The 24,414-nt window shown below is 42.4% G+C and overlaps 1 protein-coding gene across 1 annotated transcript; it reads left to right on the top strand.

The window, feature by feature from the left end:
• Nucleotides 1-24,192, top strand: LOC149453062 (3-galactosyl-N-acetylglucosaminide 4-alpha-L-fucosyltransferase FUT3-like). The gene is made up of 2 exons (XM_089688746.1): nucleotides 1-150; nucleotides 20,139-24,192. Exon 2 carries the CDS (start codon nucleotides 20,215-20,217, stop codon nucleotides 21,352-21,354), a length of 1,140 nt encoding a protein of 379 aa, XP_089544872.1. The 5' UTR covers nucleotides 1-150; nucleotides 20,139-20,214; the 3' UTR covers nucleotides 21,355-24,192.
• The last annotated feature ends 222 nt before the right edge of the window (nucleotides 24,193-24,414 follow it).

Here is a 24,414-nt window from a genome sequence, read left to right on the forward strand (position 1 = left end):
AATGACAATGATGTCTAAGGATTGCAGCCACATTATCTCACCCCTTACTGTGAAGGACACTGCCGGACTGCATTTATATAAACAGCACTGGTAACTAATGCACAGCTTCTCATTCTGCCCTGTCTCAAGTCCTTTAGAGTCATCTCTCTGGTGAGTACTTGGCCAATGGCCCCGGGTATGTGAGGTGGGGTTAGCAGTGGTCACAGCAGACTTGGCATCTATTATGGGGTCCAAGGGCACTGGAGCAGTATGGTTTGTCTGTATCATGTTTTATCAAGGCAGAAATATCTGATGACAGGCCTTTTAGGATACAATAGGCTCAACACACTAATATACTAGTGACCTTTATTTTCTTCAAAAAGGTTGCATTTTGTTTTTAAAAAGCTCAAGGATACAGGAAAATCACAGAAACATGGCAGAAAATTAAGATCCATATGTTTGTGCTGAATTTGGCCATGAACTAGATGAATTTTGATTGAAAACTTACATTTTAGGAATGTTCATTTGATTTCTGACATTTGTTTTCCAACATAGTGATGGAAGAATTCAAAGAGGTAGAATGGAAAATGTTTCTCGGTCAAATTAATTTCTAACAGTGAATATTTATTTATTACAGGTACTTATATAATGCTGTCAATTTACATATATATTGCACATTCACATCAGTCCCTAACCCTCAAGGGGTGTACAATCTAAGGTCCCTAACTCACATTCATACATACACATACTAGGGACAATTTAGACAGGATCCAATTAACCTACCAGTCTTTGGAGTGTAGGAGGAAACCCATGCAAGCACAGGGAGAGCATGCAAACTCCAGGCAGGTGGTACTGTGGTTGGGATTTGAACCAGTGACCCTATTGCTGCCAAGTGAAAATGCTAACCATTTAGCCATTGTGCTGCCTAATATGATTTTTGGTCTGGAAATGACTTGCACTTCAAAACCAATTAGAAAAAAAAATTGTCTCTTGAACATTCATTAAGTCACTAAATGTACAGATGAGATTTTATATACGACGCTTGGAAAATCTACTAAATTAGGGGTCTCCAAACTATCTAAACAAAGGGCCACATTACTGTGCTTCAGACTTTGGGGGGGTGGACTGTGAGAGTAGAATATGCCCTAGTGTCAGTGGGAGTAAACCATGCGCAGGGGCGGACTGTTAACTCATGGGGCCCCCGGGCAATAGGGCATCATGGGGCCCATGTCCTTGCACATACTCAAAGCACACACGAATAAGCCTATAAAAAAGGTACCAGTGGCATTTCATGGGGCACCCTACTGACCTCGGGCCCTCGGGAGTGCCCGAGTGCTGGAATGGTCAGTCCGCTCCTGACCATGAGCGATCGTTATTGTCAGTCCTAGGAATAGTGCCCTATTGCTGCTTTTATTAGGAGGACAAATGCCCAATTGTTGGTGTCAGTGGGAGGAGTAGTGCCTCATTGTTGTCATTAGAAGGAATTGTGCTCATTTGTTGGTGCCATTGAGAAGATATACATTGTGCCCAATTGTTGGTGTCAAAGGGAGAACACATGTCCAACTGTTTTTGTGAATGGATGGAATAGTACCCCAAGGGCCAGATAAAGGCAAGCATAGGACCACACCTAGCCCCTGAGCCACAGTTTGCAGACTACTGTACTAGTGTATGGCCAGCTTTAAGCTTTGTGAATTGAGGGTAATATTCTAGTTTGAAGCGCTACTATAGACAGACCTTCTGTGATTATTGTTTTTGTAATGGCATGGGCCCCAATGGCTGTAAACATAGGGGCCCAGCCATGCTTTTTCCTATGGGCTGCCATCGTTATCTTATCAACACAGATTTCTCCATAAACACTAAATTTCCTGACATTCAACGCTAATACAGATTGTATCATGATGTCCAGCATATGTGTCCTTCACCATCCATCCAGGATTTATATCACTGAGCAGCAAATCCGCAGCCTACCCCAGTATATATGGTGGAGGGTAGATGTCTGGGATTTGTAGTCCACCAGCAGTGATAGTTATAAACGGTCTGCTTTTTTGTCTCTTATCTCTTGAAAACGCTGTAGACTGAACACCTGTGTGACCAGAGACTCCTGCACTTGTATGGTGAGTGATCATATTCTGCTCCATCCTCTGACTCTTGGGGGTTTATTTACTAAAGCTGGAGAATGCAAAATCAGGCTCACTTCTGCATAGAAACCAATCAGCTTCCAGGTTTTATTGCCAAAGCTTCATTGAATAAGCTGAAGTTATGCAGGCCATACATGGTTCGAATTCCGAAACAATTTTTCGTCTGCAAATTGTAAACGTCGTAATCCGATAGTGCCATCAATGATTTCGAAAATCGGCCGACCAAGTCATAAAGTTCACCCCATATAACAGGCGAAACTTCTGTTCCTTCCAGGTCACGGCTCATGCGCATATTTTTTTTGGAAAAACGATCGTACGATTTGACCATCATTGAGTCGAAAATCAGTCGTTTTTCATGAATTTTCCAACATGCCCGATCTTTGAAAAGGGGAGGAACCTCAAAAATCCTCCGGTGCCATTGACCCACTAACAGAGCAAAAACCATCCGATTATTCTTAGGTCCGATTTTGGATGAAAAATTGGTCGAATTTCGACCCAGGTATGGCCGGCCTTAGAAGCTGGCTGGTTTCTGTGCAGAAGTGAGCCTGATTTTGCACTCTCCAGCTTTAGTAAATAAACCCCTTGGTGTCAGATTAGAAGCACCTGTCTTCATAATCCTCACGCTACTCATTTACATCCATAAAAAAAAAAGTAATTAGCAACCTGAAGATGTGTTTATGGGCCATTCGGTACATTTTCAGCCTAATCCTAAAATTCAGCCTTGCCCTACATTCAACAATTTTTAATTTTTTTTGGTGGGGTGAAGGAAGTTGATTTACCAGATAATTTTATCATTTCCGCTTCAATGTTTTTATTAGTTTTCAAAAGGCGAGAAAACAACGTAGTGCCAACCCCCGCAAGGGGCGCTGATGGATTTCCCAGGTTTTTTTCCCACTAGTGTAGCGGCAGCCAGTAAACAGTCTAGGGATTGCCTTTTTTAAGTTTATTGCAGATTGACTTGGATATGGTTTAGGGAAGCCCCAGAACACTGAGCAATTATGTGAGGGTGCTCTTCCCTTTGCAGCTACTTCTCAGGACAGTCCCTTCAGCTGTAGGATGTGAAGTGGACAGCATTGGGACACCATCAGCAATGTCCCAGAGTATTAGTATTAGTGCACCATGGGTTAACAGCAGCAACAGTCACTAGGATTCTTCACTCAGGTCTGTAATGCATTAAAGTATTTTTTTTTCCCCAAAAAAATGTGCATTTGAAAAACTGCTGCACAAATATCATGTGACCTGAAAAATTGAAACACCCATCATTTCATTCTCTGGGGTCCCTGCTTAAAAAATATACAGTGTAATATTTGGAGATTCTAAGTAATTTTCTAGCAAAAAGAAAAAGCTGACTTTTATATTTATGTGAGAAGTAGTAAGTCCGGAAGTGACGAAATGCGTCCAGGGCACGTGACGTATTGACGTTCCCGGAAGTGCCGTGGCAGCCATTTTGGATTCTGGAGCCCTTGTGTGTCGGAGGTCTGGAGAGGAACGGTACACTTCAGGTGTCCCCCGGAGCAGAGAGTGTTAGTGCTGGACAGGAGTGGTAAGGGGGAATGTCCTGGTGATCGGGAGACCTTCTACATATGGAAAGGGGATCGTATACTGGTCGTTAGGAGCTGGATGCTGATTTGCTGATTTTATTGATTTTATATGTAAGTGGCTACAATAAATTTTATATATTATTGAGATTCATATACTGATTCCTGGTCTGTTTATGAGGTCCTAAGGAACAAGAGGATACCAATCTAAGGACACTCTGTACACATGTGGTTGATTACAAGCTGAAATTCTCTGACTTAGGGTAATTATGCACTTGGTATAAGGCTTGCAGTGACATTTACTTATTAATATACCTTTCACATGAGTGCTGTGACACTGACACTGGAGTGTTCTTTTTGCATGATACACATGTGGCACTTTGGGGTATGTTATTTAAAAGGTAATATACTATGTCTAGATTTTGTTTTTTTTTTTGAGGTATTTGAAGAGCACCTGTGATTGATTTGCATCTTTTTCAGTGGAGTAGGAAGCGTCTTCCTATCAAGATCTGATCTTAGTTTGGACTCATTATTTGGACACTTTGTGTGCTGGGACTTTATTTTATTTTATTTATGTATTTATATTTTTAGATTATTTTATTTTTGCATAATTTTTTGGGTAATTACTTTGGGACTTAATTTTGCACTGTTATTGCAGATTTATGGTTTAAGTCAATGAATTTATTAATTAGTATATAAGTAGTATATTTATGTCAGAATAGGCTTGGGAAGCAAGGGGTTAAAGCGGAGCTCCACCCAAAAGGGGAAGTTCCACTTTAAGCCTTTGCCCCCCCCCGTTCCCTATTAACCTCCCTAGCGGTCTGATTATGTCCATTTATATAATACAATAGTGCAGCGCTAATAAACTAAATCACCATAAATAATACTTCATGGGCAAAACAAGCCTACATGTGAATAGTGATATTGAAAACATAACAAATGTGACATCTTAAAGTGACAAAATCATCTTAGTGCCCTACACCTGCCAGCAAATCACTCAACAATATTTAGAATGTAAAAAAACAAAATATAATGTAAAATATATATCATGGGATAGTGCCACTTCAAATCTCATAAATAAACACAGAAATATATAAGTCCGATATTTTAATAATTAGGTGATGCGACATACACATGCAATGTGCAATTTGTGCTCAATCGTGTGAGTGCCAACACACTTCCACTCCAGCTGCAGTGCCTCCTCACCTCCTTTCTGCGACCCCTAGGGGCCAGAAAGCCTTCAGGATCAACCTAAATCCTCGACAATTCCGGCTGGTAAATCTCCTTCCCAAGCTGTTCTCCTATTATGCCTCCTCCAAACTCTCTCCTCTGTGACCTGTAACATCCTTAGCGGTATTCCCGAGTGTAGCTCGGGGTAAAATGTCAGTACCAAAAGCGGTAACCCCGAGCTACACTCGGGCTTACCATGCGGCGTTGCTCTGGGAGTCCCTGCAGCACTTACCTTGTCCTTCGCTCCCACGATGTGTCCCCTGCAGAGTCCCCGGCCATCTCCTCCGGCCGATGCCGGCATCCGGCTTCCGTGTTCTGGTCCCTGTGACGTCGGGACGTACGGGCGCCGGAACCGGTGTCAAATTTGAAATTTTTAAAAAATGTCATTTTTTTTAAAATTACTATTACATAGCAAAACATTGCTGTTTCAATGCATTTCACATACATTTTGTCCCTACTGCTTTGTCCTGTGCCCTGCCTGCATTTTGACTGTTCTTTCTGCCTGGAAACTTAGAAAAGTCCATGGCGTCCAAAAAACGTCCCTTTACGTCAAAAGCGGTTTTAGACCAGCGATAGTAAATCAGAACCACTTGCAGAATTGAGTGATAATGATTCGTGGGGGAAATTCGTCATCAGACACTGAAAACGACTTTGCGACTTTGCTCAGCGATGTGCGAATTTGCCTCTGTATTTCAAATTTCAGTGTTTTTGGTTTGATTATATTATTGAATTAAATTTATTATTATATTATTATTTTTTATGATTATTTATTAAATTATAATTTATGATTTCGTGTTTCAAATTTTATCATACCCGGGATGTTTACTAGACTCTTGTTCGGACAGATTTCAGTGAGTTATTCCTAAAAATTACAGGCCTACAATAAAAAACTACATATTTCCATGCAAAAAAATGGTACCGCTTTCAGCACAAAAAAACGGAAATAATCAGACCGCCGAGGAGGTTAAGGTCCTCTAAGCGGATATTCGTCAGCCAGTCTTCCTCCTTCGCCACAAAGCTCTGCTGCCTCTTCCTCAGTCCTTCTGTCAGTCCTGATTATGTCCATATTTCTGTGCTCAAAGCGGTACATTTTTTTTGCATGGAAATATGTAATTTTTTTATTGTAGGCCTGCAATGTTTAGGAATAACTCACTGAAATCTGTCCAAACAAGAGTCTATTAAACATCCCGGGTATGATAAAATTTGAAACACGAAATCATAAATTATAATTTAATAAATAATCATAAAAAATAATAATATAATAATAATAAATGTAATTCAATAATATAATCAAACCAAAAACACTGAAATTTGAAACAGAGCGCCAAGTTCGCACATCGCTGAGCAAAGTCGCAAAATCGTTTTCAGTGTCTGATGACGAATTTCCCCACAAATTATTATCACCCAATTCTGCAAGTGGTTCTGATTTACTATCGCTGTTCTCTAGCTGGTCTAAAACCGCTTTTGACCTAAAGGGACGCTTTTTGGAGGCCATGGACGTTTCTCAGTTTCCAGGCAGAAAGAACAGTCAAAATGCAGGCAGGGCACAGGACAAAGCACTCGGGACAAAATGTATGTGAAATGGTTTGATACAGGAATGTTATTGTCACGGAGCGTAGGCAGGACAGAACACACAGAGCAGATGATAAACACTCAAAGCTTTATTGAATTATGGCAATCACTCAGTTTGGGTCTGAGGGTAGTGTCCCAGTATCCAGAGCAGGAGAGGAGCACGGAAGGGGCTAAAATAATTGTAATCCGGCCCCAGGAAGGGCAAACTTAAAAATAAGGGGGTGAAAGTTCACAGACAGTCCGTACAGGGGGAAAACAGGGGCAAGGACACTCACAGTTCTGGCAAGGGTTCCTCCTGGCTCACAGCAGCCGACAGCAGGCAGCGACACTCCTCAGCACACAGCAGAGGATCCACACAGCGGGTATTTACAGCACACAGCAGCACGGGCAATCCTGGTCCCACAGTATTAGGCAGGGTAGCAGCAGGTGCTCCTCCTGAGCCCCGAGTATTAGCAGAGTGTTCAGCAAGTAACAATCCTGAATCCCAGGAGTATTATGCAGAGTGTTCAGCGGGTAATAATCCTCAATCTCATGGAGTATAATGCCGAGTGCCCAGCGGGTAATAGTCCTACAATCTCCCGGAGTATTATGCAGAGTGCCCAGCGGGTAATAGTCCTTCAATCTCCCAGAGTATTATGTAGAGTGCCCAGCGAGTAATAGTCTTAAGTCTCGCCGGAGTATTATGAAGAGTGCTCTGCGGGGTTGACTGCGGGAATCTGGCCTCAGCGCAGACCTCCCAGAAGCTTCAGGCAGCAGAACGAACAACCGGAGAGTCCTGCGTCGGCCTTCTTAAGGCTGGGCAGGACGCTTCTGGTTGCCCTGGCAACGTCTGGCCCAGGGCCGCATTACCGGGCAATGAGGCACGCCCCCTTGACACGGGCTGCGCTCTCGAGAGCGCGGCCTTTGTCTCTGGCGGGTGCAGGGCGCGAGAAACCTCGTGCCTGTGCTGTACCCACCGGGGGGGGCGCTCGGCGACAGGTCGGCAGCCCCGCACCAGAATCCCCTGGCAGGGGGGGGGTCACCCCTCTCCCGGCTATATGGCCAGGAGAGGTGTGAGTCCCACCGCAGGGGTCACTTTCCTCCCATCCTGCGCAGCCTGTCTTCAAAGGCTGCGCCAGGATGCGAGGAGGTGACAGGGGGGCGGGGGGGGTGAGGTGACACTTCTCATCCTGTGCAACCTATCTTCAAAGGCTCTGAGAGGATGAGAAGAGGGTGAGGGGACACAGGGAAGACACAGGCACCAGGGGGGTGGGGGGGCCAGAAATAGGAGCAGGCGCTCCTTGACAGTTATACTATTAGATTTTAGTGTTTTGACTGAATGTCACTTTTAAAATTTTTGAATTTCCCGCCGGTTCCGTCCCCCGTACGTCCCGACGCTCACAGGGAACAGAACCCAGGAGACAGATGCCGGCATCGGCCGGAGGAGATGGCTGGGAGTGCTGCAGGGGGGATATCGTGGGAGCAAAGGACAAGGTAAGTGCTGGAGGGAATCCCTGAGCAACGCTGCAGGGTAATCCCGAGTGTAGCTCGGGGTTACTGCTTTTGGAACTGAAATTTAACCCCGAGCTACACTCGGGAATACCGCCAGGGAGGTTAAGGATTGGCACCTTTGGGGAGCTGGTACCCGAATTGGATAGGTACCCGCTCCCACTTCCGCTGCAATCGCCTAGGCAACCAGAAGCGGAAGTTGTCCTCCCCCCTCCCTCCCCGTAGTCCTCTGGGACATGTGACAGTCCCAGAAGACTACCGGCCATTCACAAAGTGCAGCGCTTCTCGCGCATGCGCAGTGGGCACCCGGCTGTGAAGCCGCAAGCTGTCACAGCCGGGTGCCCACACTGAAGATGCTGGCGCCAGGGAGAGAAGATGGCCAGTGAAACCAGCGGTGGTGAAGACACCCCTGGACCAAGGGACAGGTAAGTGGCTGTATTTTAAAAGTCAGCAGCTACAGTTTTTGTAGCTGCTGACTTTTAATTTTTTTTTTTTTAGGTGGAACTCCGCTTTAAGGAGGGGCGGGAAGACGTCCACGATGACACAAGAAGTGGGCAGCCAAAAGCACAAAAGACAGAGGCAAATGTGGACAGATTCCGAATTCTTGTACGCTCAGAGTAAAGCTTGAGTGTGCGTATCATGGTGGAAGAGTTGAACATGAACAGAGAAACAGTGTTGCTGATTCCAACAGAGGGTTTGGGAATGAGAAAGATTTCCCAAAGATGGTGCCTCCAATCTTGGCAGAAGATCAAAAAGAATGTTGTCTTCAAATTTCATCCCATCTTTAGTAGAATACAGTGGCGTTTGATTTTTTTTTTTTTTACAGTCCATATCAGGAATTAAATTGTTAATTATTTGCTCTTGGATTTAGATAAAGAGTAATCTAACACTAACTGAAGAGATAAGGGCTGGTAGAAGTAAGGAGCAATGAGGAGACAAGACAGAAGCTGACCCAGCAGACATACGGGCTGGACTCATAATCTCGATTACATTCCATAGCAGTGTTGTGGAATGAGCAGAACTCACCATAGCGGTGTTGTGGAATGAGCAGAACGTGCTCATTCCACAACAGGGCACTATTTCTTTCACTGACACCAATGATGGGGTACTATTCCTTCCACTGACACCGTCAACGGGGCACTATTCTTTCCACTGACACCAACAATGGGGCACTATTATTTCCAGTGACACCAACAACGGGACACTATTCCTCCCACTGAGACCAATGATGGGGCACTATTCCTCCCACTGACACCAATGATGGGGCACTAATCCTCCCACTGACACCAATGATTGGGCACTAATCCTCCCACTGACACCAATGATGGGGCACTAATCCTCCCACTGATACCAACGATGGGGCACTATTCCTCCCACTGATACCCATGATGGGGCACTATTCCTCCCACTGATACCAATGATGGGGCACTATTCCTCCCACTGATACCAATGATGGGGCACTATTCCTCCCACTGATACCAATGATGGGGCACTATTCCTTCCACTGACACCAATGATGGGGCACTAATCCTCCCACTGATACCAACGATGGGGCACTATTCCTCCTCCTAATCCCAAAGATGCGCTGTTTACTTCCACCGGGATAATTTCTACTTCCAGTGGCAACAGTCTGGCCCCCTTAAAGTCTGAAGGACAGTAAACTGTTCCTTTGTTTCGAAAGTTTGGAGACCCTTGCTCTAGTCACATTGTATCATGATATATGTCTGTTATCTGTTCCTTGTTTCATGAAGGCTATTATCTGTTACCTGTACCATGTGGTTTGCTAAAGAGCAAAATAAAAAGTATAAAATTAAAAAAAAAAACCTGAAATTCTACTGATGAATGGCAGGCTTTATTGGTGGATATGCCAGTTCTGAAGAGAGACATTGGCAGCAATGGTGATATCTCCTTCCAACACATTCTACTTTTTTTTGTGAATGGGTAGCGGTACCATATACCCCATACTCATTCACATAGGGGGGCCAGGATCTCGGGGCCCCCTTGCTAAAGGGGGGCATCCAGATTCCGATAAGCCCCAGGCCGCAGACCCCCACAAACACAGTCCAGGGTTGTGGGGAAGAGGCCCTTGTCCCCATCAACATAGGGACAAGGTGCTTTGGGGGAGCCCCCCGAAAGCACTCTCCCCATGTTGAGGGCATGTGGTCTGGTATGGTTCAGGAGGGGGGGGCACTCGCTTGTCCCCCCCTTTCCTGACCTGCTGGGCTGAATGCTTGGATAAGGGTCTGGTATGGATTGGGGGGGGGGGGGAATGCACGCTATTTTTTATTAATTATGGTGTGGGGCTTCCCCTCCAAATCCACAAAGCCCAATCCGAAGGGTTTGCTATGGATAGGAGGGGGGACCCCATGCCATTTTTTTTTTTTTAATTGCCAACCTTTTTTTTTTAGATTCAGCTGTAAATAATATATATTATCTAGATCTTCGTAAAACCATTACAAAAAAATCATTATAAAGGATTAGAAACAAAAATAGAATTAATAGAACTAAGGAAATCAAATTAGAATACATAAAGATACGTCTAGCTAAAAATAGTGCTGTTTGTGAAGCTGAGTTGACGGTCACGATTGCTGTCTTCCAGAGGACTCCACAGAGAGATTTACCATTAAATACCATCCAAAAGAAAAGTGCCCACGATAGTTACATTTTGTTCTGCACATGCGCATTTCTATCAGTGCATAGACATTGGAAAGGCATCTATTTTTTGACAATCATGAAAAAAAAAAATCTATTTTTTACCAACTGACAATTTTTTTTAAAAAGCAATATATTCTTTAACCACTTCAAGTCCGGACACTTTCACCCCCTTCCTGTCCAGGCCAATTTTCAGCTTTCAGTGCTATCACACTTTGAATGACAATTGTGCGGTCATGCAACACTGTAGTAAAAAATAGAACTATCCAACTCAACTTGCCAGCCTACCCCAGTCTAATAATGGCTATTGTCGGCAAGGAACATGGATAAGTATAAGTACATGTTCACTGTTTAAAAGGCCAGTTATAGACCTGGGTAGGTGACCAGTTTTTTCTTTGTATGTTAATTTTTTTTTTAATGGTTGAACTGGATGGACTTTTGTCTTTTTTCAGCCAGACTAACTATGTAACATCCAAAAACTACCCGCTAAGGCTGCTTTCACGCTGATGCATTTTTGCTTTTAGCACAGTAAAAACAGCAAAAACAAAATCCCTTTTAATCCTCCTCACGTGACTGTGCTGTGGGTGTGATGCATTTTGGGAAAGTCCTGTATGCTGCATCTTTGGTGCGGTTTTCAAAACCCCACCAAAAACAGCTGCCCCCTGAAATGAAAGGAAACCGCAGCAAAAATGCATCAAAAATGCACCGAGGTTGCATTTTTTCAGAGATAGGTCTATGTTTCACAGGTGCATGCTGGGAGTCAGGCAACCAGAAACATCAGCTGTTCCTTTTGTTCGGTGAACACATGAATGGTAATAGCATTTTGCGGGCTCCATGTCCGCTGTGCCCTACAATGCACTGCGCTCTGACCAGGGGCGGACTGACCATTTGGAAACTCGGGCACTACTAAAATGCTGCATGACTTAATAATATAACTCATGTGGTATTTTAGTAGGTTTTTTTTTTTTTTTTTTTTTAAACGCTGTGCGGTATCTTATCGCATACTCAGATGTGGTAAGACACTGCTTAGTGAATTGTCCCAGTTCAAAGTTCGCAGTTGAACTTTCAGTAGGTTCAAATGTTTAACTGCGAACCGAACAGGGGGATGTTTGGTCCATCACTAGTGGAAATCATTTTGAACAAAAAAAAACGAGGAAAAGAATAAGCATAGTATTCAAAAGATCTCAGTGTGCAGGGGCGGACTGACAACTCATGGGGCCTCCGGGCAATAGGGGATCATGGGGCCCCTGTGTCCTTGCCCAAACTCAAAAAAGCCTATGAAAAAAGGTACCAGGGGCATCTCATGGGGCCCCCTACTAACCCCGGGCCCTAGGGCAGTGCTCGAGTTTCCAAATGGTCAGTCCGCCCCTGTCAGTGTATATTCATTTATTAATACTAAAAATACATTGGGGTTGATTTACTAAAAATGGAGAGTGCAAAGTCTGATGCAGCTTTGCACAGAAACCAATCAGCTTCTAACTTCAGCTTTTTCAATGAAGCTTTAACAAAAACAAACTGGAAGCTGATTGGTTTATATGCAGAGCTGCATCAGACTTTCTACTCTCCAGCTTTAGTAAATCAACCCCAATGTTAACTATTAACTAAAAAAGCTACAAACACAAAAACATTTCAATTATCCGTTTGGCGTAGTTTTGTTTTTAGGTGTTTTGTGTTGTAGCTGTTTTGATTTCTACTTAAAGTGATTGTAAATTCTCAAATGTTTTTATCCCAAAATAACAAACATGTTATACTTAACCCCTTGACGCCGACATCACACAAATATGCGTCCTCACCAGGGGTGGACTGACCATTTGGAAACTCGGGCACTGCCCGAGGGCCCGGGGTCAGTAGGTGGCCCCATAAGATGCCCCTGGTACCTTTTTCATAGGCTTTTTTGAGTTTGGGCAAGGACACAGAGGCCCCATGATCCCCTATTGCCCGGGGGCCCCATGAGATGTCAGTCCGCCCCTGGTCCTCACAGAACTGGGCTTTTTTCCATGGGGTCGCATATTTGCTTACCTGTCTTTGTGCTGGGAGCGTGCCTCACTGCGTGCTCCCAGCATAAAGACCGCGGTGTCACTGAGAGCCCCGGGTCCCATTCTAATGATCGGGACCTGGGACTCCCAATTCTGGGTCACATGATCGCTGTGATAGCCTCTGATTGGCTATCACAGTGATCAGCCACTGTGCAGCCCTGCCCCCTTGTTTTTCTCTCTCTATATGAATGGAGAAGAGAGATACATTGTATCTCTCGAACTCCTGACAGAGAGAAAAAAAAAAGTTTGCAAAAAAAAAAAAAAGATTAATAAATATTAAAAAATTAAAGAAAAAATAAAGAAAAAATGCCTAGATCAAGGTTTGATCTAGTTCAGTGCCAGGGTTATTGTTTGGGTCATGGTCAGGGTCAAAGGTCAGGATTAAAAAAAAATGGTGTCAGTGTGTTTTAGGTAAAAAAAAAAAAAGACAAAAACAAAAATGCGCACTATTGTTTCTGGGCTATACTACGGGTACAAAGAACAAATAACATACACATATATGGTATCACTGCGATCATCAAGAGCTGGAGAATTTATTTTGGGTTTTTCTTTGGTGGTAGGTTATGGTAGTAACAAGAACCACACAGCTAAATAAAAAAAATGATTTTTTTTTTACTATTTTGGGCCAGTTTTCCTTTGATAATAAAAAAAATCAGGAGATATCTATTGCCATTTACCACCAAATGAAAGGCCAATTTGTTCTGAAAAAAAAACGCGGTATAATTCACCTGGATGTACAAAGTAGTTGTGATGATATGGACGGTTTTACTAACACATGTCAATGTTGCAAAATTGTGCTTAGGCATTTAGATTTGTTTTACCCTTAGGCATGAAGGGGTTAATGACTCTGCAATCGTTTGGCACAGAGCAGCCCCAAACCTTTACTTCCGGGGTTCCTCACTTGTGCTCCAGCCTCGTCCTCTTTGTAGTGTGCCCCCCCCGGCAAGCTGCTTGCTATTGGGGACACATATGGAGGCTCACTCCTCAGCCATGCTTGTTCTCCCCCCATCTCTGATCACAGGATTTGACTGACAACATCAGGAGCAAATGGCTGCGCCATATTGAAATTAAGGAATTCTTGAGTATGCCCAAGCTCACTCTTCTGCCTCATGAAGCTTGTTATGTGACTAAATAAATCAGCCAACTCTTCTATGATAATTTGTGGAACTATGGTGGGATTTAACCACCTAAAGACCAGGCTTTTTCTGACACTTTTTGTTTACATGTAAAAATCAGCTTTCTTGCTCGAAAATTACTTAGAGCCCCTAAACATATTACATTACATATATATAATATTTTAGCAGAGGCCCCCAGAGAATAAAATGTTTGGTTTTGCCATTTTTTTTATGTCGCACAGTATTTGCACAGTGGTTTCTCGACAGCAAATTTGTCAAAAAAAAAAAAAACACTTTATAGAATGTTAATGCACAAAAATACAATATAATACCCAATTTGTAATAAAATATAAAAGATGGTGTTATGCCGCTGTAACATAACAGACATGTAAGATTTGAGTGGATAAAGGTTTGATCAGTGGAAATATGGAATCATAGCCATAACAGGTTGAGTAGGTTAGATTATGTCAGGCCTTTTCATTACAAAAGGTGTGTTCAGGAACAGTCTGGTCATTAAGGATGTATATTGAGCCCCTGGGCAGTAGGGAAAAGAATAGATGGTACAAACAAGGGGTCATCAATTGTTCTGGGACACAGATGTGCATGTATACACAATTACTCAATAGGCCTTACAGACTCAATCATCAATTCGCATTAATTAGTCTAAAGCCAGGTTCCTGGATGTGAGACCTTTTGTGTGTCAATCAAGTTATCACTATCTGGGAAAACCAGTTTGGGGCCTAGGACAGCAGACAGAATGTCTGCCTTATGTGGAAAGCTCTATAAGTACATCACACATAAAAGAAGTATGTTTCATCTCTCATAAAAGCCAAAATATTAGTTGCAGAGATATGAACATGCTTCCTTCTTGTAGGCCATTCTGTACGCTGCATTTGCATATGAAAATCATATTTGTGGCTTGGGGAGAAAGCCAGGAAAAAGCAGGAAATGGTTAAGGGGCGTGGCATCGCGACGGTCAGATGGTGTTTGGTACTGTTGCGATCGGGCTGACGCGCTGGTGTCGGAAATCCAATCCCCGACTTGGTGTTCAGGCCAGTCTTGGCCCAATTGGACTTGGGCAGGTCAGCATCCACAGCACATTGTGGGCAGATGCAGGAGCCGCCCCCCATGGTCGGTTGGCCAAGGACTAATGTCCCGCCCATCTCCTAATCCCAATAAATTGGGTACACGGCCATTTGTGATCCGTATGGAGTTGGTCGATCGACTAGCAGATTGCTGATTTTCTGGCTTGCTCCAGCTGCAGGGTAAAGTGTTATTCTGTCTTTTTATGCCCTTTTTATTTTATAGTAATTAGTCATTTGTGTGTCTTCTTATATCTTTTGTATTTTCTGTAACTTTTTATATTTTGTACATATTTTATGCACTGCCCACTTTGGGAAATTACATTTTAAAATTAATTAGTGAACTTCTGTGTATTTAAGCACGTGCTCATATCTTCAGAGAGACTAGATCGGAGAGATTAGATCAGACAGATTAGATTGTATTGCATTTTAGTACCTTAAAACGCTCGGTTAAGCTCAATGCCAATCTGTATGCAATTGTTCTGTGTGTGGGCAGATTGCGTGCAGATTGTAAAAGATAACAGATCGGCCAGACGAAGATCTGTGTGTGTGGGGTGTCTCAACAGACCATTCTGCGGATAAACTGTTGGGTGGTGGCAGGCTACCTTTTGTGGTGTAATAAAGAATGGGGTTTAGAGGTTCAAATATATAGTGCTGTATCACCGAATATATGGCTTCCATCCAGTAGCCAAAAAATATGCAAACTAACAAAGAAATTGTGAAAAGAGATTCACAGGAAAGCGGCTACATTATGGACAGAATGCGATACTCGGAAAAATTTCCAAAAAATTATGCTTTATTAAACATTAAATGATAGACAATAGGGCAATCACCATGGTTTACCATCACCTCAGTATGAGACAATACACACAGACTTCAAACCACACCAAGACCGGTCTGGATATATATGTGCTGCAGAGACAATGACAAGCCTTGTCTAAAGCATTTGCAGCACCGCACATTGGTTACACTACCTGTAGGAGGTATTTCAAAAAATTGTACCATAGGTATATATAATATAATTATGACATGCTATGCATAATAGCTAATACATTTGCCATATGGAGAGAGACATATCCCTTAGCCTAAGGCAATGTGGGTAAAAAATTACATAAAGGGGGGGATATACCCCAGTAATATGAATTCATGCAGTACAACCCTATTGAGGCACATGTGATTGGGGTCCATCCACCCTTGGTAGATGCAAAAAATTCTTATAAAAAGAGGAGTCCCTGTTGATGTCCTAGATGGAATAATAGATGTAGATAGCAGAGCCCTGCTTTACATGGTTTCTTCACCACAACGTGTGGACTATAAACCACTGTGATATACGTGATGGAGGCCCAATGGGTCTTCCGTTTGTTGTGATTATGTGCTGTATGCCTTGCATCAAGGTAATGCATCATAATGTCCCCATCCTGAAATAAGACAAATGATATAAGGACAGCCAATCTGGGGTTTAGAGGTTTTTTGCGTGACCACGGAAGTTTGGGACACTTTTTAAAAACATTTTTTTTTTTTACAGTTTCTTTCAAAAAAAAAAAAAAAAAAAATCACTTTTATTGCTGTCACAAGTTATGTAAACATCCCTTGTGCCAGCAATAGGCAGGACAGGTCCACTTTATGGAGAGGTCTGGGATCTAATAGACCCCAGGGGGTTTATTTACTAAAGCTGGAGAGTCCAAAATCAGACTCCCTTCTGCATAGAAACCAATCAGCTTCCAGGTTTCATTGCCAAAGCTTCATTGAACAAGCTGAGGTTAGAAGCTGATTGGTTTCTATGCAGAAGGGAGTCTGATTTTGGACTCTCCAGCTTTAGTAAATAAACCCCCAGATGTCTTCTCTGCCCTTAAAAGCATCTGATCAAACCAAGATTCCAATTTAAACATTTGGGGAAACCGGAAGTGACAAAGTATTAGTCACTTCTGATTTCCATGTAGCTGATTGGGGACCTTCCAGTCCGAGGCGGACTGACCATTTGGAAACCCGGGCACTGCCCGAGGGCGCGGGGTCAGTAGGGGGCCCCATGAGATGCCCATGGTACCTTTTTTTTTTTCATAGGCTTTTTTGAGTTTGGGCAAGGACACAGGGGCCCCATGATCCCCTATTGCCCGGGGACCCCATGAGTTGTCAGTCCACCCCTGCTTTCAGTCCTTGAAAAGCTCTATGGTAATTTGGCAGAACTGTTGGCTTCAGTTCCGGGTTCTCCAGTGGAACGGAGAGCCAAACGAAGCATTGTTGGGAGGTGGGAGGGGACCCTCCTGCTTCCTCTAAAAGCAATCCAGCAGCTAATTAGCTGCTAGGATGGCTTTTACAAAAAATCAGATCACCTCCTGTAGCTGCAGGCTTCATCTGGTATAACCACTTCAAGAACCAACCGAAAAGTAAGTATTGCAGTCTGAAGAGGAGGAAGCAGAGGATGCATTAGCAGCAGCTGCAGACAACTGGCTGCTCTGAACCTGGGAGGAGGAAGAAGGGGAAAGCTTTGTCAGCCACTCAACTACCTTCTGTGTATGCTGGGGATTGCCTAAATTTAATGGCAGCTATAGCAATAGGGGGAATAAAGATGTGGTGCTTTGGTGCACAATACATTACCGTTCAAATATGTAGTGATGTGCTAAAAACAAAAGGCAGCCATTTCTTTGACGGTAAAAACTGCACAATACAGATCATGAATTTTAAAGAAAGTTCTTATTATTATTCAGAATTTATATAGCTCCAACCGTTTGCTCAGTCTTACAATATAAAAAGGAGACAATACAGTTCAATACAAGAGGGATAGGAGGGCCCTGCTCCTTGGAGCTTACAATCTAAGAGGGAGGGGCTGGTGGTACAAAAAGGTAATAACTGTGGGGAATGGACTGATAGGAGAAATAGAAGGTTTAGTTATTAGCTGAAGGCAAGATAGGCTTCCCTGAAGAGGTAAATTTTCAGGGATCACCTAAAAGTGGATAGACTAGGCGATAGCTGGACAGATGTATAAGTAGGTAATAGAGCGCTGGGAGTACATAAATGAAGCAGCTAGCATAAAAGGTAACCTTGGGACCCAGATAGAAACATGAAAAAATAAATATGCAGCGCTTTTGAAATTAAATATGAACAAGCATAAAAAACAGAACATGAACAGCATAACTGCATGACAAATTCAGTCCATATTGCATGGTGCGATAAAGTGATAGGTGCAATTGTCCCAATAATTCATGTTCAGAGAAATTCGTGACTCTTGTGATCTCGTGATTTGTACAAATAATGCACTAACCAGATAGCGCAACCAATGCGCATGGAGCAATTAAGACCCGCTCCTGGTGCTCTGGACTTGTAGTATTAGGAGGATGTCATCTGCAGGTTTGGCCACCAGATGCCATCAATCCAGGTATATGGGTAAGTCATCCACCAGAGAGATCATCAGCGGGGGAGGGGGTGATCATGCATCATTCCCAAATGGACGTAACCTTCAAAAGCGGGCTCCCATAACATAGATGAGACCCAGAGAAGCCTCTGATAGTGTAGTATGTTTATTAAGTAAAAACTTACACCAGATACAATTGGAGGAAAAAACTTACATCAAAGCAAGGTCAGGCCACCAGGGTGTCAATCAGGATGGCTTTGTGGTATGCATACACAGGTCAAGGGCACCTCCCTAACGCGTTTCGTGTGCAAAACACTTCCTCAGAGGGAGTGTGCCCGTGATAAATGATACTGCTTTTATAGAAAGGTAATTGGCGCGCTTTTGAGCGATCTAGCGCCGCCAATTACGGTTCGCGCATGCGCACTGGCGACTTGGCGGCCATTTTACCGGTGATTTTAGTATGGACGGAGAACGGACTTTCGCGCATGCGCAGTGAGCGCTCGCGGCCATTTTCCAAGAGTTCCAAAGTAGGGAAGGCATTCGCGTTTGCGCTGTGAGCGTTCACGGATGCCATTTTTTCGGTGCCACACTGTGTACATACCAGAAGACATCCTAAACAGACACAGAGGCATCACAGATTCTCTTAATTCTCTTAATTTACTAGTGCTCGGCTCGTGATGCAATTAATTAGTGGTGAACTTAGGACATGAGAGATATAACATAAAAATTAAAATGCATAAAAAGTGAATGTTTAAAAACTACGAGCATGGTCCCATAGTGATTATATGGATGGTGACATCTTGTGGGTGGTTAGGGTAATGCGTCCAACACACTCAATAGTGCACAGGAGTAATAATCAGCTGGCATTGATGTGTGACATACATGCATGAACCGGTCAGCACACCAGAAATTCTTAAATAAAACTGAAATAGAGTTTGATCCGAGCAATCCATGTCAGATAAATAGGTTAATACTGGTCCTTACACAATAGTACTATGAGCCATATGGGATTAACGTTTCAGCTCTCCCCAAACAGATGGGTGCAGATGATTGGGGTAGGGAGTTCCAGAGGATGGGAGAGGCTCTGGAGACGAGCATGAAAGGAAAAGACAAAGGAGCTAGAGAGCAGGAGGACTTGAAAGGAGCAGAGAGGATGGTATGAGTGATATTTGGAGACAAGATTGGTGATGTAGCTTGGGGCAGAATTGTAAATGGCACTGTATGTTGTTGATAATGTTTTGAATTTTATTCCTTGGGCAAGGGGAAGTCAGTGGAGGGATTGGCAGAGAGGGGTGGCAGACATGGAACGGTTGGTAAGGGGGAGTCTGGCAGCAGCATTCATGATAGATTGAGGAGGTGATAGCCTGCGATGAGGTAGGCCAACGAGGAGGGAGTAACGATAGTCAAGGTGAGAGATAACAAGGAAGTAAATAAGTTGCTTAGTGGTTTAAATGGTTAAAAAGGGGCATATTTTGGAGATGCTACGGGAGTGAAGTCTACAAGATTTGGACAGTGATTGGATTTGGGGCTGAAAGGACAGATGGCAGTCTAGGATTACAAATAGTACCCTAGCATGAGGGGAAGGACTGATGGTTGTATTATTGATCTTGATGGAGAAGTCAGGGGAGGGGGCATGGGCTGGAGGGAATATTATGAGCTCAGTTTTAGAAATTTGAGGAAGTGGTGTGACATCCATGCTTAGCAATAAATAGGTCTTAGCAATAAATAAATAAATAAAATATAACTTCCCCGAAAAATAAACCCAGGATCACTAAACCTCAACTTTCTATTTTTTTTCTTTTTTTTTGTTGGCTGCTAAACAGAAGCTTCAGCTGTTGATATACACACTCGACGGGGTAATCCTTGGAAAGACTGTTGGGTTTATGCACTGTGAACAATTTCAGAATGTAACCATTAGTGTACTTTACTTGTTAGCAGTCTGTTTCTCTTTTTTCCCAGGCATGGAGACACTGAACTAAACATCAAAGACGACGCTCGTTAATCAGTCAGATTCAAGGACCTGCATCACTTCCATATGTATTTCCTAAAACAATACTCAAAATGGACTTTGGTCTACTTCAGCATGTTAGTATTGGGAACCATTTCCTACATTTCATATGTTTATTTTCACATAGAAAGACCATTGGTCAAAAAAAATGTTGAAGTAAAACACACGCCAAAGGTGGCATCAGACTCTGTGACAGAGTTCTCAGTGATATCAAACCAATTGACTGTGACAAAGCCACCAACAGCAGCTGAGACATTGGAGAACTTCAATAGGTCTCTGCTGACCATCTTACTTTGGACATGGCCATTAGGATACGAGTTTCCTCTAAATAGGTGTCCACGAAATGAAAACTCCGGCTGTTTCTACACCATGAATCGCAATGAGTACCCCATAGCAGATGCTGTTGTTATTAGTCATAGGGATGTATATAAGTCAGAAGAGCTTTTACCTCCAGTGCCAAGACCATCCGACCAATACTGGATCTGGTTTAGCATGGAGTCTCCAACCAACTGCCCAAATTTAACGCTCATGGACAACAAAATTAACCTCACAATGTCCTACCGACTCGATTCAGATATATATATTCCAAATGGATGGCTAGAAAAAGTTGATGGAAAAGAAAATTTTACAATCCCCCACAAGTCAAAGTTGCTGGCATGGGTGATTAGTAACTGGAAGACAAAGTACAGAAGAACCAAATATTACGAGGAGTTAAAGAAATACATTTCAATTGATGTGTATGGAAAATATGGTTTGCCTCTTCTGCGGAACGAGACTTTCCAAACCCTGGCAACGTATAAGTTCTACCTCGCTTTTGAGAATTCCATACATGAGGATTACATCACGGAAAAGTTCTGGAGAAATTCATTAATGGCAGGAACTGTGCCTGTTGCCATGGGTCCTTCACGTAAAAATTATGAACGTTTCATTCCACCTGATGCTTTTATTCATGTTGATGACTTTTCATCTCCTCAAGAACTGGCCAAATATCTTCTGGATTTAGATAAGGATGAGCCACGATATCGACAGTATTTTAACTGGAGGTTCAAATATCGGCCAACCCTATCCAAAACTGGGTTCCTACCAGCATACTGCAAAATATGTAGAGCATTGAAAGAGGTCCCTCCTTATAAGACAATACCAAGTATTGCTGAATGGTTCAAATGAACTTAATGCATGGCTATCCAAAATCAAGTGTTGTAGCTATCGGATAACCAAATGAACTAAACAATCAGTCTATTATGAGTTGATGTTCATGTAAAGTGTGTATAAAGAATATTTTTGGATACAGTTTTATAAGATTAGCTGGGGTAGCACTGGACCTGGTCAGAGGTACAGTTGTGCTCAAAAGTTTGCATCCCCTTGGAAAATTGGTAATATACAGTGAATTTGTAATATACAGTATGTACCAATTTTATAGAAAATATGAGTGAGCTGGCAAAACACATTTCTTTTATTTCTTGTGGGATACATATACAAATGTAGGTCATAAAGAATGGCATAAACATAAAACAAAACATGGAAACAAGTAAACAAAGAAATGCCCCCTGTTCAAAAGTATGCATCCCCTTGGTTCTTAATACTGTGTATTGCCCCCTTTAGCATCAATGACGAGGTGCAGTCTTTTGTAATAGTTGTCTATAAGGCCCCAAATTCTTGCAGGTGGTATAGCTGCCCATTCGTCTTGGCAAAATGTCAAGAGTTCATGCAAAGTCTTTGGCCATCTTCCATGAACCGCATGTTTGAGATCTCCCCAGAGTAGCTCAATGATAAAAAGGTTAGGAGACTGTCATGGCCACTCCAGAGCCTTCACCTTTTTCTGCTCTAACCACTGGAGGGTCAACTTGGCCTTGTGCTTAGGGTCATTGTCCTGCTGGAGAGTCCAAGAGTGTCCCATGAGCAGCTCTCATGCAGAAGAATGCAAATTGTCTGCCAGTATTTTCTAATAACATGCTGCATTCATCTTGCCATCAATTTGTACAAGATCCCCCATGCTTTTAGAGCTCACACACTCCCAAAACATCAGTGAGTCACCATCATGCTTCACAGTGAAAATGGTATTCTTGTCGCTGTTGACCCTCTCCAAACATAGTGCTTATGGTTGTGACCATAAAGCTCTATATTGGTCTTGTCACTCCAGATCACAGTGTGCCAGAAGCTGTGAGGTGTGTCTAGGTGTTGTCAGCCATGTTGTAACCAGGCATTTTTGTGCCATTGGTGCAGTAAAGGCTTCTTTCTGGCCACTCAACCATGCAGCTCATTTTTGTTCAAGTATTGTCGTATTGTGCTCCTTAAAACAACCACACCATTTTTTTCCAGAGCAGCCTGCATTTCCCCTGAGGTTACCTGTGGGTTTTTCTTTGAATCCCGAACAATTCTTCTGGCAGTTGTGGCTGCAATCTGTCTTGGTCTACCTGACCTTGGCTTGGTATCAAGCGATCCCCAAATTTGCCACTTCTTAGTAAACGATTGAACAGTACTGACTGGCATATTCAAGGCTTTGAATATCTTTTTATATCCGTTTCCACCTTTTCAAGTTCTAATACCTTGTTACGAAAATCTTTTGACAGTTCTTTTCTGCTCCCCATGGCTCAGTATCTAAACTGCTCAGTGCATCCATGTGAGAGCTAACAAACTCACTGTCTGTTTATACACAGACACTAATTGCAATTTAAAAAGCCACAGATGTGGGAAATTAAACTTTAATTGCCATTTTAACCTGTGTGTGTCACCTTGTGTGTCTGTACCAAGGCCAAACATTCCAGGGGGTGGAAACTTTTTGATCAGGGGTATTTGGGTATCATTTTTAAATCACAATGTTATCATTATGATTTAAAAATGAGCCAAACAACTATGTGATAATAAATAGCTTCATATGACTACTATCCTTAAATAAAAGACAGTTTTTTGGCATGATCAGTCATATTTCCAATATTGAACAATAATATACAGTGTTTTATATGACCATTCCTCATAAAGTCCATGCACTGTGATTAATTATAATCGTAACTTGTGCTGTGATCTTCTTATAAAAGTGCTGGAACAACAAACACTGTGCTTCCCACTGGTGGTACCCCTCACTCACCGACTTGTATGGATTCAAGATTAGTGGGAAAAAAATCCCTGAATAGCTGGCACTTGTAGTCCTCCACGATGCGGATATATCCCTTTAATTGCGAGGATGATCGTATATGGTAGCCAAGAATTTAGGCGCTCATAAGGAATAAAAAAATATAGCCACATAGTATAACAACATTTATTAAAAATTCCAGATAAAAGTATGTATTCCACTCACATAAGTAAAATAGCCTCTGAGGATGCCCAGTAGGAGGGGCAAAGCACGTCAGGTGATGAGCGCCATGGTGACATAGTATCTGGTCCATGGTGTGCACGCTGCTTCCGTTTTTTTTATCTCTATATACAAATAAAAGTGTAGAGCTAAAAGCATAAATCAGTTATAATAATACAATCCTAGCTGATCATCCGTGAAGGTAGATGTGACATTGCTTCCAATACAATAAAAATAATAAAAAAAGTGAAACATAAAAGTGAGTCCCAATTCCAAAGAAAAATTATAATTTTTGGTTATAAACTAATTTGGGTTATTTTTTTTTACTAAAAAGATAACTGAATACATTTTGGCCAAGATTTATGAAGAAAAATTATTTATTTGCAAAATTTTATAAGAACACTTTTTTCAAAATTTTTTTTGTCTCTTTCATTTATATAGCAGAAAAAAAATAAAAATCCCAGCGGTGAATAAATACCACCACAATAAAGTTTTATCTGTCTCAAAAAAATGCTAAAAAATTCAAATCGGTACAGTGTTGCATGACCGTGCAATTGTCAGTCAAAGTGTGACAGCACTGAAAGCTGAAAATTGGCCTGAACAGGAAGAGGGTAAAAGTGTCCGGACCTGAAGTGGTTAATTTCTTTGGTTAAATTTTGAAGCATGTAAGTGCATTTCTATGGTTTAATAAATGTTTTAAATGATTTTACACTATACACTTAGTTTGATGTACGTATTCATTTATAGGCGCAGGTTAAAATATTATTATATTTTCAATATCTTTAAAATTCAATAGTGAGATCGCTTCTGCTGGCTGAACGCAGAAAAACTAAAAGAGTATTACCAGAGGAGGTGACGCTATCACGCAAGCCAAAACACGGAAGAGGGCTCTCGCCAACCACCGAAGGAGGATCTGATGCTCTGGCATTTCTATTCAG

The sequence above is a fragment of the Staurois parvus genome, unplaced genomic scaffold (assembly GCF_062004578.1).
Source record: "Staurois parvus isolate SC_StPar_1 unplaced genomic scaffold, SC_StPar_1.0 ptg000453l, whole genome shotgun sequence".
NCBI classification, from domain to species: Eukaryota; Metazoa; Chordata; class Amphibia; order Anura; family Ranidae; genus Staurois; species Staurois parvus.

Coding starts and splice junctions, on each gene's coding strand:
- LOC149453062 (XM_089688746.1), top strand. CDS start 20,215: ATGTATTTCCTAAAACAATACTCAAAATGGACTTTGGTCTACTTCAGC.